We start from the raw sequence: 16,311 nt of genomic DNA, 5'->3' as shown, positions 1-16,311 counted from the left end.
CGTATTAAAGGGGCCCTATCACGCTCATTTTCAGGTTCATATTTGTATTTTGTGCCTCTTTTGTGACATGTTTACATGCTTTAATGTTCAAAAAGGTCTTTATAAAAACCTTACGGAGTGATGTCAATATGTCGCTATGTCAATATGTCGCTAAAATAAACAAAGGCATCCTATGGAGGCATTTCAGAGGGTGTGAGAGAGAAACTCCCGATTTTAGCCAAAAAAGCATAATAGGGCCCCCTTGAAAAAATGTATCTAAAAAGAAGATAAAGTGTTTGCATGGCCTGTTAAAAGGCCAGCAATGAAAGCATTCCCTACCGAAATAATGTTTTGGAAAGAAACTCTCTATATGAATTATCCTCTGTAACTTTATCCCACACAGTGCTCTAAACATTCACATGCCACCTGCTGCACCTCCCCATGCACCTCCTTTATGTCCTCCATGCCGAGCACCACCCCTCTGGGCAAACCTCTTCCTTCTGCCACCCCTTCAACCTCTGAAGCACTCAGCACCCGGTTCCACATCCTGAACCCTGCTATCTGACCGGCAAAACCCTCCGCAGAGTCAAACCCTCCTTCCACAACGTCCTGCTCCTGCCCCAGCACCACAGACCCTCCCCCAGGTATCTCCCAGCCCTTTCTGAAGTGAGAGCCTGAGGAGGTGAGGCGCCGGTCAACGTAGTGCCAGAAACGCCCCTGGATGGAGGACCACACGACGCAAAGGTGGTGCCAGCGAGCGTCCATCAGCGACGACACAGGGAGACGGCGATACACTGGGTCTCCAATGATGAAGTCCAGGGAGAAGGAGGAAGAAGCAGAGATGGATGCAGAAGAGGCAGAGGAGTTACGTCCATACAGAACTAACTGGTTGTCGTTGTCGTCTGTGGCGTAAGAGAGCAGTGTGCCGACATGTGAGGCTTCAACACGGAGCCACAAACACACAGAAAGTTCAGGAAGGTTGGGAAGAGTCCGGAAGAAGGTGACGAAGTTGTCTGCTGATGCCGAGGGGAAGAGCAGCAGGGAGTCCACGTTACAGACTGCAGAAAGACAGGATATATTCAGTATAATAAAACCCCTAGTGCTAAAAAGTAAAACTTAAAAGACAAGCGATCAGAAATATCTTGTTGGTAAATGATATTTGGAGGCTATGCAAATGAGTCCCCTAATACACACAATATACAACACAATTCAATAAAACTACAGACCCCTCTAGCTTCTGGAAAATCCCTGAAACAGTAATACCCATTTAACCCATAACACCTCGTTTTTTTTCAACAGTCACGAATGTTACGATGAATAAAAGGCTGTCATTATTTGTCATTGAGGTCACAGATTTGAGGTGGTATGACCTTATTCTACCTGCAAATTGGCTTAGTAGGCTGTTGTCATCTATTGGTAGTAAGTAATTAAACTACTTATTTGTCGGATAGCTTAAGTCATGAACGTACTGTATGTAACTGAAAAACACATTCTTTACCTAAATCTAACCAAGGAGTTTTGGTTGAATTCACATTTTTAACCTAGTGTTTAACACTGGAATTGTACGTTTCTGCTTACCCTGTCTAAAGTATTTTAATGTTAGTATGACTACGGATAATTGCCATTTATTGGGCAGATAACATTTAAATTGTAAGGATTAAACAAATTAGATACAACATGTAAGGTAGATTTGGTGATTTATGGACAGAACCATGCTGCCAATTTGACCACCTTCTTTGTTAATTTAAATGGGAATGTCTGTTTAACTTCCATTGTATTTCTGTGGTTTCAGTGTCGTTTGTCCGGAGAAGACATGTCGTGATTTGGCTGAGGTGCAACATGTTCATACTGTGATTATTTTGGAACCTGCTAAATAAATACTTCAAGTATCGTGAAGTATATTACTTACTGGTTGCATCCTTTTTAGGAACAGGTCGTGAAGGGATCTTGTGCCTCACAGGAAGCTGGAGGAAGTTATGGATCACTGAAGACTCTTCCTTTGTGTCAGTTTCTTCCTGAGACTCAGATTTGGGCTGAGGGATATCATCTGAACCTTTAGGCGGTGGAGGCCACGGACTGGTCGTACTCTGCCTAACTTTGTTAGGTTCAGGATAAGTTGGAGAATGGGGCAGGGGCTGGGACCAATAGGGCCGAGTGGGGTTGTGTAACTGGGGGTGTCTCTGGCGATATAACTTAGGCTGGTATCTTTGTCGTACCTGGGTATGAAGATAAGGCACAGACTGGATCTGCTCCTGCTGGATCGGGTAAGGCCTTTTCTGGGCCGGCACCTGGATCTGGGACTGGAGACCGTAAGAGTCTGGTTGGGGCGAGTAATGCAGATGAGATTCTTGCTGAGGTCTTGACTCCTTTGAATGTCTTCGGTTTATTGGTACTGACGGGTATTGAAAGGGACCTTCTACTATGGGTTCGGAGTCCAGTCTCAATCTCTCTCTCCCTCTATGTGTCTTTGATCTCCTGCGTGGTTCATAGTGTTCCTGAGATGTGATGTTGGAGTTGAACAACTCTTCCGCCCTCCACAGCGCTCCACCATCGCTCTTCTGCAAGACCTGACCCTCCAGTCGGGTCAGACGCAGCGCCTGGTTATTCAGGGATTCCTGCAGCCCTTTCAGCCCAACGATCAGCTCGTCTCGCTGGGTCTGAAGAGCACCGAGCCGTTCATCTTGGCTCTGGAGCTCCAGGGTGAGGTTGGGGATATCCTGACCAGGATCGGGCTTCTGTTTCTGGGCGTGGCGGCGGTTCTCCCTCAGGCTCCTCTCCATGAAAGCAAGACGACCCTCCATACGTTTACTCTTCTTCTCGAGCTTCCTACTCCACTCCCTGGGATGATGAGCAACATGAGAAGACTTTTTTTGAATGTTATATTCTTTATTTATTGTACTTGTCGAAAATGCATCATCTGGTACAATCAGACCTGGTCCAACTTCAAATACAAAATAAAAAATATATTTAGGCTATGAATCAACAGGGTAGATCTTCATAAATGAAAAATAAAATGTATTTTGTGTCCATTGGGAGACTACTCTGGTGTAAAGGTTGTTGTGTTTATCATTACTTCTCAAAAGAACAGATGCCAAAACGTAAGCCCTCCCACTCAAGACTAACAATTCTCCCTTGACCCAGCCCTAATGTTTTGACATCATTTATTATTAAGAAGATTTCATTTCTGTCATTTTCTGTCCTCTTTTCCAATCTTTTCTCAGCCCCCCACAAATCCTTTCTTACCAAAAACAACAAGCAGGGATTTGTCACAGATGAATCGATTTACAGATATATTTACAGAGCACCCTTTCTTAGTTAGTGTTCCCAAGCTCTGACCTGAGACCCTCTATCTCCTGCGTTGAGCTCCGCTTGAGTTGATCCAGGTCTTCTGACAAGCGTTGCCAGTTTTCGCTCAGTGCCTTTACTCGGCTCTCCAACCCCCCCGATGAGTTTCTGTTCTGGTTCTGGGCCAACATGTTCAAACGGGCCTGGGTCAGCGCCTGGAACTGCTGGAACTAACAGAGAGGAAATTTGTTTTCACAAATCCTTCTGCAGCTGTTGGTGACTAATTTGAAGGTCAGAAAAATACTGAAATACATCCAGAAGAAAAAACAAACATCCAATGCGTTCCTGTGATGACTTCTACCTTCTGAAAAATCATGATGCTTGCAAGAGTTTTTTGCTATTTCAGTAAATAAATAAGCAAAAATATCTGACCTACAGAGAGTAAATCAGTGTTTTTAGCTTTAATATTATCTCTTTCAGAACTTTTAAACATTAGAAATTAAATTTAAGCCAAAAGTCCTTCCCACACAGTCTGATTTAAACCGACCTGTTCATTGAGTCGTCGTAGTTTCTGCGACACAGGATCAACTCCCTTCACCTTAACGGGCTGAATCTGCAGCAGGAGTATGAGGACCAGGATCAGGGACCAGTGTCCGGGCCTCAGGCTGCCCATGGTGCAACGGAGCTGGGATAGATGCAGCAGGAAGCCTGGGTCTGGATGTCTGACGGTGAGGAAACAAATGCTACTAGAGAGAGAAAGACATAGCTGAAAAGGGCTCGTCTTGATAAACACTGCATACACACACATGCACACAGATGTACAATACACAAAAGCACACCCACAAACTGGGACAGGAACACACTTTTCCATTTTCCACAAAATCTTCAGGGACCTCAGAGGAAATGCAGATGGATTTAACAGGTACTCTGCTTCTCTCTCGGCCTCTATCTCACTTTTAGATAAAAACAAAGAAAATAAACTCCTAAAAACAGCACACCAACTGGAAGTTTGTTAACTGAATCTTGAATTGATAACGTTTTAGTCTTTCAACCTTTTGTTATGTCGTCCTGTCAAATTTTTGTGCTCCGGTGTAGTTATCCATTAAGGATCTGAATCTTCACCCAACCCTGTGTTTCACCTTTTATAGTAACTTTAATTAAACTTTTCTTTAAACGGAGAAAAGGTTAAATATGTTTGACTATAGTTAAGAACAGAGCAAACAAAGGAAATGGCTAATCAAAGACTTCTAAATGTCAAAGTCTTAACAGAAATTCAATCAAAATTGAACCGGGAAGACCCCAGATGCTATACATTTCAATAAAATGCCCATAATTCAATGTAAGTAGTGACTATTATTTGTTCTTGCAAAGAAGGTAAAGAACCATCTATGTAATTTTCAGCTCAATAATATTAAAGAACCATTTTTTCTGACAAAAAACATAATTTAGAAGGACAACAGGAGTGTTAATGCTTTATGTCTGTACGATTGATTGTTTGATAAGGGAAGGCTGTGGCTCAGTGGGTTACTGCTCAGTGGGTTAGTGTGCTGATCTTCGAATCAGAGGATAGCAAGTTTGAGTCCCACTGCAGTCAGCATGTCGTTGTGTCCCTGGGCAAGACACTTCACCCCAAATTGCTCCTGTGGGGATTGTCCACAGTATTGAATGTGTGGAAGTCGCTTTGGATAAAAGCGTCTAACAAGTGACATGTAATGTAATGTAATGATAAAGTGTATATTTGTATTAGTGTGTATGTTTGTATACTTGTGTGTGAAGTGCCAATACAACAGTTAATGATGTGTGGGCTGATGGAGAAGAAGTCACTTTCCTCTTCCCCCTGACTCAGTGCAGGGGGATCTGGATCCTTTATTATTCTTCTGCTTTCTCATTAAATAACACAATCTAGGAATCATGTTTATTCCTCCCTTCTGCTTTCTACACATGACCACGTTGCAACACGTTGGGTTCATTTACTGCACACTGGGCTTCAAAAAAGTTCTACAGCGTGTTGTAATTTACAGTAAATTGTATATTTCATATTGCTTTTCTCTGGATGCTCTATAGATAAATATCCTTCTGTTGATTTGTATATTATTACTGTGTGTGTTTACTTTTTATTTTATTATAATGCCTTGTGAACATGCTGCTGTAACAAAGCTTTTCCCAATCTGGGATCAATAATGTTTGTCTAATGTAATCGAATCGAATCTAATGTGATATCTGCCTCACGTGTGTTTTTTATTGAATCGGAAAATAGTCAATATTTTTAAGTCAGCATTCAGTGTGTTTATTCCACAAATGTGTGATCATTATATTTTAATCAATGTAAATGAAATGGGACTAAAGTGCTTCATTCAAAGTCATTCTGAACAGATTAAAAAGTACGTCTTTGGTCATTTTGAAAGTAATTATATTTGATAAATAACATTAAAAGTTAAAGGTGGGGTAGGTAAATTTGAGAAACCGGCTCGAGATACACTTTTTGTTATATTCCATGGAATGCTCTTAACATCCCGATAGCAATGAATATCTTAAGTGCTTTGACAAAAAATCCATTACAAAATGTCATCTGTGGAAGCTGTAGTACTGTGAAAAGTACGACCAATCATTTTAGCCGGCCCGGCTAAAATAACTGGATGGCCTACCTGCCTGTCAGCCTTCCATCTGTGCACAAACTTATCTCGTGCCCTCATTGGTCATGTGCGCGTTCGTGTGTGTTGGAGGAGGGGCTCTGTAAGGAAGTGGCAGATTTTCTCCGGCTGTGTATTTTCAAATTCTAGCACACTCGAGCTGGTTTCTCCAAAATTACCTACCCCACCTTTAATAAAAGAAGCACATTTGTATAAATTATATTATTATTTTTTTTTTAAGTTTGCAAATATTACTACAGTTACTCAGTTATTTATTGAAAATGTTAAATAATTCACACTATTCATTCCAGTTGAGTTTCACTTGTGGAAGTCCAGTGACACAGATTTCAGTTTCAGTTTAGTTATGGCCTCATGTAGCTTGCCTCTGTCTGATTCATTCAGTCTGAGTGGAAACCCTGGACAACACACAGGTCTGTCTCTTAATATTTCAGTTTTTAGACAAAATTGTCTTCATTTTAACTTGTTTGGTTTCATTTTTAACCACATTTGTTGGAAGCTTGATTTCCACATTGATACGTTTTTGTCTGACTATTTATAACATTACATCCTCTTTGTAAAGGGGAACGAACAGATCCTGAAACAGAGGTCACAAATCACGTTGGATTTGATAACCTCTGTGTGACAGTCTCCTGCTGCAGACATGGCTGAAAACACTCCACTGCTGAAAGGAAGATCAACATCATCTGAATCCAAGGTAGGAAACATTTCTGTTAGTTTATTGATTTTAAAATCTCATCAAAAGCATATATAGCTACCCTAACATTGATGTATTGGAGCTTTAAGATACATTCTTTGTAACATGTTAAGGGATAAAGGTCTAAATGAAAGGGTGCAGTTTACCAAGGATATTCCAGACAAATCTGTACTGTTATTATGCATATTTTTATTTTGCTCGTAAATACGTTTGATGTAAGTTAAATAGTTCACAAATATCAACATTTCATGACTTATTGAAGTTTTCATTGTAACATTAAGTAAAACCTACGGACCAGTGCTACAAGAAAACAGGAAAATAGCAAATATAAAGTATAATTTGTGCTATTTGAACAATGTTTTTAGAGTGAGTAATGGGCATAGCAAGAGTTTTTAGGGACCTCAGTAACCTGTTGCAGTTGTTTGTGTGTCTAAGGGAAATACACAGACTTATACTGCTGATATAGCAAAAGTAATGTGCCCTGACACAATATGAAGCCACATCATGTGAGCGCTGCTTTCTGATTAAACTGCTGCAAATATTTGGTTCGGGTTACAACATTAGAATTCATAGAAAAGAGCTACCTAAGATGGTCAAGAACTCGACTTCTTAGACGTCTATCTGATGTGTGACTATTAGATTGATATAAGCCACGATATAAATGTAACACTCAATGTTTGTGAAACTGGTCTACGAGAAGATCTGAGGTAAAATAAGGCTAGAATGGTGAATTACAGACATAACACATTCTTGATGTACATGTAATAAAACAACTAAATCACTAACTTGGCTCGACTGAGTGAAAACTAATAATAAACTTGGGTCATGAGGCAAATTTCACACCATTTTCATCTCAATTATCCTGCTGAATGCGTGGATGAGGGCAATACAATGGTCAAATGTTATGTAATTGTTGCAATTTCCCAGAGATCAGCTTGGTCGTCATGCAGACGATGCTGCGATGCGTTTATCCGGGTTAACTGTGAATAAAACTGTGAAAATAACACACTTCTCTTCTGTGTGCTAGAGAAAAATCATGGAAATCCACAAGACACAAAATGTATGTTGCTGACACTGATATTTACTTTAATTTTAAAGGAAGGGTAAATTGAAAGATCCTTCTAATTGAAACTTTCCCTTCAACCTTAACCTATCTACCCTTTGATCGTGCCTCGTGTGTATGAAGTTTATACTCTGAGTTTCAGCTTCCAAATCCTTCTGCCGCAGATCAATGACTCCAAACTGTATCTGGCTGTCTTCTCGGCCATCTTGGGGAACTTCAGCTTCGGTTACTCCCTGGTTTACTCGTCACCGGTCCTGCCCCAGCTCCAGAGCCCCGATGTGGACCCTCGGCTCAGGATGGGTAAGGAGCAGGCCGCCTGGTTCGGCTCCATCTACACCCTGGGAGCAGCCGCCGGGGGGCTGGGGGCCATGCTGCTCAACGACCTGATTGGACGGAAGCTGAGTATCATGACGTCAGCAGTGCCGTCCACTATTGGGTGGGTTTCTGTTGCAATACAGCCATCTCAAAGATTCAAAGATTCAAAGGTTTTATTGTCATATGCACAAAGCTACAGTGTAGAAATGGCAATGAAATTCTTCTGACCTGAGCTCCTCCAACAATGCAACATATATAATAAAATACAAAAATACAAAATAAAAAGTAGTGCAAAAAGTCTATAGCCTATACATGTCAATACAATATGGAATTTGTACAAGAACAAGATTATGAAATTAAATAATGTAAATTAAGATTCAATTAAATACGGTTTATTGCGGTGATAACTATTTATATAAATTAGTATATTGCAAGATGACAAACAGGAATGTTTATCGGGGCACTTAACAGAGCTCAGGTGTTTAGCAGTCTTATGGCCTGTGGGATAAAACTGTCCCTGAGTCTGGTGGTTTTTGTGCGGATACTGCGGTAATCTATAATGTAATCCATCAAACTGTATTGTGTTTGTTTTTTTATTCCATTGGCTTGCTACCCCAACACATTGTAGGCTAAGTGGCAGGACATCTCTAAGCATTTGACCAATCACAACAGAGCTGTCCAGCTAACCAATCAGAGCAGACTGGGTTAAATACATAAAGTGCTTTTTGACCATTAAAACATGTAACCATGTCACAGTAGAAGCACAAAGTACAAATATGAACCTCTCTGAAAATGATCTTCTGTTTAAATGTAGTTACTTGCTGATGGGAGGAGCTTCGGACTTCTGGATGCTCCTTTTGGGCCGTTTCCTCACAGGTGTTGCCGGGGGGATGACGGCAGGATCAATACCTGTAGGTTACCATCGTTACAGGAACTTATTCATAGCCATGCAAATTGTCCTCTTTTTTGTTCCTGTTACCTCAGTTTAATCAGAGTTTGATATGTCAGTTGTGACAATTTAATTTGAGTGCTACTACCTGTATTAATACTGGGTTATTGTAAATGTGTGTGTTTCTTTTGTGTGCTTATGTGACAGGTTTACATCTCAGAGATCTCCCATAAAAGAGTGAGAGGGGCTATGGGCTCCTGCCCTCAGATCACCGCTGTGACTGGGGCCCTGGTGCTCTACGCCCTGGGTAGGAACATACCAATAGGCCTGCATACCATAATACTCACACATTTCTTTCATGAACTGTTCAATTCTGAGAGTTTGACGTGCAGGTCTGGTGTTACGGTGGCGGTGGTTGGCGGCGGTGGGGGGGGTCCCGGCTCTGCTGATGGTCGTGCTTCTGGTGTTCATGCCCAACTCCCCCAGGAGGCTCATCAAACTGGGGAGGGAGCAGCAGGCGGAGAAGGCCCTCCGGTGGCTGAGGGGGGAACACTATGACACACAAGTGGAGATCAATGACATACAGGTACTGAGAAAACCACTTAAATAGTGCAAAAGACACTAAATAAGTGACACTTTACAGCCTGTGGGGTAAAACTGTCAGGTGTTTTTTGACGTTACTGCGATACCCGCTGCTTGAAGGCTGCAGACTAAAACTTTGTTTCTGGGGTTATGGAGGTCTTTAATAATCCTGTTAGCCTTCTTCCTACAATGCTGGGTGTAGAGATCCTCCAATAATGGCAGCTCTGTCATTGGAGGACGTGAGCAGTTTTTGTGAGCAATTTTGAAGGACACTCAACTTTGTTTTTCTGTCTCCCAATGTAGCACAGCATCAACACACAGGCTAAAGTCACATGGTCGCAGCTGGCCACACCCGTGTACTACCGGCCAATCCTCATCTCAGTGGGGATGCGTTTCCTGCAGCAGATGACGGGCATCACACCCATCCTGATCTACATGGAGCCCATCTTTGCCAAAAGCAAAGTCTCCCTGCCTGCCAGGTTGGGCATTTAAAAAAATCTATATATATACCTACTAAGGCGCAGTGGATAGAGCCTTGGTGTTCGGATCAGGGGGTCACAGGTTCAAACCCCACTGCAGTCAGCATGTCGTTGTGTCCCTGGGCAAGACACTTCACCCCAAATTGCTCCTGTGGGGATTGTCCACAGTATTGAGTATGTAAGTCGCTTTGGATAAAAGCGTCTAACAAGTAACATGTAATGTACTATTTATCTGCAGTAGGCCTATTGTTTGGGATTCCTATATTATTATTTAATTGTCATGACTCATGGAAGTGTTGCTGTTTTCAATGCTTTTAGAACATGTGCTTTATAAATAAAGAAATACACTCAGAGTTTGGGCCAACCCTAACCATAAATATTACTTGCGTAACATAACATTTCTTATTTAGACAGATATTATTTGTACCCGGGTGAGTATAGTCAAGACTGCTATTTGCACCCGGGGTCTATCCATTCCTAACCCTAAATCTAATTGCATTTAACCATGATGATACAAACTGCCTTAAGTACATTAGCTTTTCATAAACCGAACCAATGTAAGTGTCATTGCATTGGCTTTAAATGTATTATCAGCCAAGGTAAAGGCTGAACTAAACTCAACTACGAAGAAGATTCTAACTTCAATTAACATAATTATCTTTAATCACAAATCTTCAACCCAACAATGGTTCACATACTGACCTTTCTCGTTTGGTGTTTGTCAGGTATGATGCCGCCATTGTTGGAGCGTTCCGCCTCTTCGCTGTTGCCGTGGCAGCCAGTCTGATGGACAGGGCGGGACGCAAAGCCCTGCTGTACACGTCGAGCCTGTTGATGTTTCTGTCCAGTCTGACTCTTACCATTATCTCCCACACCACACCATGCCCTCCAGGCCCCGCCCCTCTTAACCTCACTACGAGCTTAGACTACATCTCCCATGATGCCATTGGAAGCGCTTTGGACGCCAGCCAGCAAACTTCAGCAGGCCTCATTCCTCTCATCAGCACCATGGTGTTTATTTTTGGTGAGTGTTGAAAGCTATCTTCCTTTGATGAAACATTTTGTTTCACCTAATCACAACTTTGGTTTCAGACAATATTCATGCTTTTTAGGGTTATCCCTGTCCTGTAGTGTGTTATACAGGTTGTTGTACATGTAAATGTTCTGCAAAGACTAAAGTTTCTCTCCCACATTCCCCCCCCCTGCCTGAAACGCCTCCATTGGACACTTTGTTTACTTCCGTAACAGAGTGACATCACTATGTAACACTCATGCTTCTATTGGCTAGCGCTCCAACACATTGTATGTGATTGGCTAAGGGCTGGGACATCCCTAAGGTTTGAACCAATCACAACAGAGCCGGCCAGCTAACAAATCAGAGCAGACTGGGCTCTGGTTTCAGACAGAGGGTGAAAAAAGGTGCTGCAGCACAGGCAGTATGAGAAAAATAAAGAGCCGTTGAACATTAAAGCATGGAGACATGTCCCAGTAGAGGCAGAAAATAAAATACAAGTTACATTTGAAAACCCTGAAGGCATTTGTGTTAAAATTATTGTGATTATAGAAACGTGTTTTTATGTGATTGTAGTTATTACATGTACAGCACTTTGGCCCGACCAAAAATCGCTTTTAAATGTGCTTTATAAATAAACCTTGATTTGATTTGATTTGATTTGATTTGAAAATATTTAACGAAGCGCGTTCTGTTTGTAGAAGATTACCTTCTGTCGTGTTCAAACAAGTTATGACAGTTCATGCTCTCAGGGCATTGTTACACACAGTTTGTTCTTGAAGAACTGCTTTCTGTTACACGTCAACACCCACATGTGGTTTGTGCTCTTCACTTCAATTGGTCAATTATGTTAGCACACCTTGCTTAATGAGAAAACATTTCAAACTTTTCAGCGTGGTTGTGTGATTTCCTAGATACACGGATATCAATCAAGACTTTATGTCATAACAGATAACAATAGCAATAGACTTTCAAGATTTTTCTTTATTGTCTAAGTTCACAAATGCAACAAACAACATTTTTTATAGACAGAAGTGTTTTGCATAACAAAATACATACGTTTTAAGCTGTGTTATCAAATATGTTTTGCGGCTCCAGACAAACTTAATTTTGTGACAAAGGGGGCAAAATTGCTCTTTTGATAGTAATGTTTGTTGACCCTTGAACTTTGTCAACGATCTCCTGAGGCAGCCAACAAATATAACGCTATCAACTGTCCAAAATCTCAACTAAAAGAGGGAACATAATTAGTTGAGTACATTTTTTCAATAGAATAAAACAAAGAGCATAAGCAAAACAAAGCATGATGTGACCGAGCCCTAACGGCTTTCTGGGCTTTTGTTGTGCAACGACATCATCTTTGTCATCCTATTGTTGTCTCCTAGGATACGCCATGGGATGGGGCCCGATCACATGGTTGCTAATGTCGGAGGTGTTGCCGCTGGTAACCAGGGGCGTGGCTTCAGGTCTGTGTGTGGCCGTCAGCTGGTTGACGGCCTTCGCCCTCACGCAGGCCTTCGTTCACCTGGTGGAGGACTACAGCCTGTTCGTGCCCTACCTGTGTTTCACCGTGGTGTGTGTGTTCTGCCTGCTGTTCACCGCCGTGTGTGTCCCAGAGACTCGAGGTCGATCGCTTGAGGAAATAGAGAATTATTTCAGGACAGGAGGGACATTCACCATCACCCGGAGTCCTTCCACTGAACAGACGTAGAGATACAAATATATATATTGTTACCATGGGATATCTCTAAGAAAGGGCTAATGTAGAGGGTTTTTAATTTAATATATAACCAGTGGTGGAATGTAGTGAAGTACATTTATTCAAATACTGCAGTATAATGTTACTTTACCTGAGTATTTCATATGTTATGCTACTTTTTACCTCTACTCCATACATTTTTAAAAGCCAATATCGTACTTTTTTGTCCATGACAGCTTTAGTTATTTTACAGATTCAGATTATTACGTAATACAAAATATAAATGAACTCATAATGATGATGTGTTCATTGAACAGCGTTGGAAATGTACAAGCTACACAGCAGTATAAACAAGCTATTATCCATTATGACTAATTTATGTACTTTAAGTTTATTTGATGCCAACATGTTCTTTTAATCAAACTTTGGATGCAAGAGTATAAGCACTTCTACACTGTGGTATTGCAACATTTACATAAAATATCACACAAGTACTTTTTAATCATACACCTCGAACACAAACCGGGTAATCTAATCACTGATGTAAATGCCATGTACAAACAAGACCTGAGGGTTATGTAGGGTTCATAATTTAAAAGCAGATCTGATAAATAGCAAGGCCAAAGACCACAATATCCTCAAATATGTAATAACCATGTGAACAAACAGGTTGCCAGCTGTCTGAAAAGAATCTTGGTTCATCAACTCCTCTAAATGAAGACAGGAAGTGACGTTCCTGGCCCAGCGGTGGCTGAGCAGGACAGGTCACATGCCACAGTCTGGACTCACTGTCTGACTCAGCCAGCATGTACTTTCCTGCCCCATCTTCATAGTTGCTTAGCAGCAGGGCTCATCATTATTATTTAATACACTCTATTTTGATTCCTTCATTCAGAATAATGGGTAAAAATTAGGACGCATCTGTAGATACTAGAAAATAATTCATCATCAAAGGTACTGATGGGGATGTGAATGCACACCCTCAATATTTACACTAACCTTTAATACTTTAGTAATTTAATTGATTGTATTATGATGTAAGGTGGTCCTTTTATTTTGTCTATACACTGTTTTTAAAAGGTACATTTGAGGGGATGGATCGAATTCAGTATTATGCAATCATATTCAATTCTGTCTGGTCTGTACACTGTTTGATTGACATGTTGAGTCTGTCAAAGAAGGGAAGAGACAACACAGGTTTCGGTGTGTGTGTGTGTGTGTGTGTGTGTGCGTGTGCGCGTGTGCGCGTGTGCGCGTGTGCGCGTGTGCGCGTGTGTGCGTGTGTGTGTGTATCTCGTGAGCTGCACCTTTCTAAAGCTGTGTGTTCATAGTCATGTCAGTCGATAGAATAGCTTTAGCGTAGCATTAGTGTCGGAATGTTTACTTGGTAAACCATTGTGTTCCTACACATACAACAGTACATATAAGTCAAACCTTTTCAATGAATTGCAGTAACAACAGTATTACCCCATTGTGACATTTCATGTTCTGAATTCACAGTCACAACCATTTTTTTTATAACGCCTACATGTATGAAATAGATGGCTGTATACAGATAGAAGATTACTGCTAATGTGGTTCATTTTTGGATCCTCGCTATAATGTAAAAATAGGGCAGTGTTTGCCATCTCTTCACTCAGGTATTTTTCCAGAGGCCCTGAAAACTGCAGTCATTAAACCGCTCTTAAAAAAGAATAATCTAGATGCCTCAGTAATGAACAATTACAGGCCAATATCAAACCTGCCATTTCTAGGTAAAATCATTGAAAAAGTTGTATTTCAACAGTTGAGTAACTTCTTGCATTTAAATAACTGTTTGGATGTGTTCCAGTCAGGATTTCGTCCAAACCACAGCACTGAGACTGCTCTTGTAAAGGTCTTCAATGACATCCACTTAAACACAGACAGTGGCAGAACTTCAGTGTTAGTATTATTAGATCTCAGTGCTGCGTTTTGACACTGTTGACCACAACATATTACTAGACCGACTAGAAAACTGGGTGGGACTTTCGGCAACAGTTCTAAATTGGTTTGAGTCCTACTTAAAGGACAGAAAAAACTTTGTTTCTATAGGTAAATACACATCTGAGTTGACAAATATGACATGTGGGGTACCTCAAGGCTCCATCTTGGGGCCTCTTCTCTTTAACATCTACATGCTACCACTGGCTCAGATAATGAAAAACAACAAAATAAGTTACCATAGCTATGCGGATGACACACAAATTTACGTAACAATTTCACCAGGAGATTATGCTCCAATTCAAACACTGAGTAAGTGCATTGAACAAATCAATGACTGGATGTGTCAGAACTTTCTCCAATTAAACAAAGATAAAACTGAGGTAATGGTTTTTGGAGCCAAGGCAGAACGTATAAAAGTTAGCGCTGAGCTTCAGTCTGCAATGTTCAAAACAACAGATAAAGCCAGAAATCTAGGTGTAGTCATGGACTCTGACCTGAGTTTCAACAGTCACATTAAAACAGTTACTAAATCAGCCTACTATCACCTAAAGAACATATCTAGGATTAAAGGACTAATGTTACAGCAGGATTTGGAAAAACTTGTCCATGCTTTTATCTTCAGTAGACTCGACTACTGCAATGGTGTCTTTACAGGTCTCACTAAAAAATCTATTAGAAAGCTGCAGCTAATTCAGAAATCCGCTGCTCGAGTCCTCACTAACACTAAGAAAGTGGATCACATCACTCCTGTTCTGAAGTCCTTACACTGGCTTCCTGTGTGTTAAAGAATAGATTTCAAAATATTGTTGCTGGTTTATAAAGCTTTGAATGGTTTAGGCCCAAAATACATGTCTGACCTACTGCTAAATTATGAACCATCCAGAACTCTCAGGTCATCAGGGACTGGTCAGCTTTCTGTCCCCAGAGTCAGAACTAAACATGGAGAAGCAGCGTTCAGTTATTATGCTCCAAATATCTGGAACAAACTCCCAGAAACCTGCAGATCCGCTGCAACTCTGACTACTTTTAAATTCAGGCTGAAGACTTTTCTTTTTGCCGCTGCTTTTAATTGAACTATTCACATCTTAAACTGCACTGTAACTTTTAACTTTTATCCATGTATTTTTTCTTTTAATGTTTATTTTATTATCTTTTCTTTTTAATGACTGATTTTAAATGCCATTTTCATAATGTCTTCCATTTTTGTAAAGCACTTTGAATTGCCTTGTGTTGAAAGGTGCTATATAAATAAACTTGCCTTGCCTTGCCTTGCCTTGCCTTGCCTTGCCTTGCCTTGCCTTGCCTTGCCTTGCCTTGCCTTGCCTTGCCTTGCCTTGCCTTGCCTTGCCTTGCCTTGCCTTGCCTTGCCTTGCCTTGCCTTGCCTTGCCTTGCCTTGCCTTGCCTTGCCTTGCCTTGCCTTGCCTTGCCTTGCCTTGAAATGTACAGTATCTCTTTAAATAATGATCACAGTGTAACCAAACTCGGACAGGATGTACACAGACAATCAATTCATGCAATAAATCAATTGTTTCATCAATACACTGTCAATCTCTGAGGTTTCTATACTTATTATAGGCAGAAAATGGAATAGGAAATTCTAAATGAAAATGGATGCCAATACAGAATATCTATCATTATTAAAGTGGGGTGACTAATCGCTAAAATATGTAACAGGAAACTATAGTGCTGCCAACACT

At 40.9% G+C, this 16,311-nt stretch overlaps 2 protein-coding genes across 3 annotated transcripts; one reads left to right on the top strand and one right to left on the bottom strand.

Annotated features, from left to right (window-relative positions):
* Positions 1–369: 369 nt before the first annotated feature.
* Positions 370–3,937, bottom strand: LOC117492150 (pentraxin-4). Its single transcript, XM_034142265.1, has 4 exons — positions 3,812–3,937; positions 3,316–3,494; positions 1,889–2,817; positions 370–1,037 (listed from the first exon to the last, which is right to left on the bottom strand). Exons 1-4 carry the CDS (start codon positions 3,935–3,937, stop codon positions 370–372), a joined length of 1,902 nt encoding a protein of 633 aa, XP_033998156.1.
* Positions 3,938–6,235: 2,298 nt separating this feature from the next.
* Positions 6,236–14,326, top strand: slc2a6 (solute carrier family 2 member 6). 2 transcript variants are annotated; one of them, XM_034142325.1, is made up of 9 exons: positions 6,236–6,325; positions 6,475–6,609; positions 7,837–8,108; positions 8,802–8,898; positions 9,084–9,183; positions 9,269–9,462; positions 9,762–9,937; positions 10,663–10,961; positions 12,335–14,326. In XM_034142325.1, exons 2-9 carry the CDS (start codon positions 6,556–6,558, stop codon positions 12,658–12,660), a joined length of 1,518 nt encoding a protein of 505 aa, XP_033998216.1. In that variant the 5' UTR covers positions 6,236–6,325; positions 6,475–6,555; the 3' UTR covers positions 12,661–14,326. The 2 variants fall into 2 exon arrangements, with proteins under 2 accessions (XP_033998216.1, XP_033998215.1); XM_034142324.1 differs by having other exon boundaries at positions 6,292–6,325; positions 6,487–6,609; positions 12,335–12,660.
* The last annotated feature ends 1,985 nt before the right edge of the window (positions 14,327–16,311 follow it).

This window comes from Trematomus bernacchii, unplaced genomic scaffold (genome assembly GCF_902827165.1).
Source record: "Trematomus bernacchii unplaced genomic scaffold, fTreBer1.1, whole genome shotgun sequence".
NCBI lineage: Eukaryota > Metazoa > Chordata > Actinopteri > Perciformes > Nototheniidae > Trematomus > Trematomus bernacchii.
The sequence above is the reverse complement of the archived record's forward strand: the minus strand, read 5'-3'. Positions and strand labels throughout refer to the sequence as shown.

What these genes read in the sequence shown, in the direction of transcription:
- LOC117492150 (XM_034142265.1), bottom strand. Translation starts at nt 3,937, where the DNA reads ATGGGCAGCCTGAGGCCCGGACACTGGTCCCTGATCCTGGTCCTCATA. An exon ending in CAGGAGATAGAGGGTCTCAG is followed by an intron (nt 2,818 to 3,315) that starts GTCAGAGCTTGG and finishes TCATCATCCCAG; the next exon opens with GGAGTGGAGTAGGAAGCTCG. An exon ending in TCCTAAAAAGGATGCAACCA is followed by an intron (nt 1,038 to 1,888) that starts GTAAGTAATATA and finishes GTCTTTCTGCAG; the next exon opens with TCTGTAACGTGGACTCCCTG.
- slc2a6 (XM_034142325.1), top strand. Translation starts at nt 6,556, where the DNA reads ATGGCTGAAAACACTCCACTGCTGAAAGGAAGATCAACATCATCTGAA. An exon ending in CAACATCATCTGAATCCAAG is followed by an intron (nt 6,610 to 7,836) that starts GTAGGAAACATT and finishes CTTCTGCCGCAG; the next exon opens with ATCAATGACTCCAAACTGTA. An exon ending in GCAGTGCCGTCCACTATTGG is followed by an intron (nt 8,109 to 8,801) that starts GTGGGTTTCTGT and finishes GTTTAAATGTAG; the next exon opens with TTACTTGCTGATGGGAGGAG.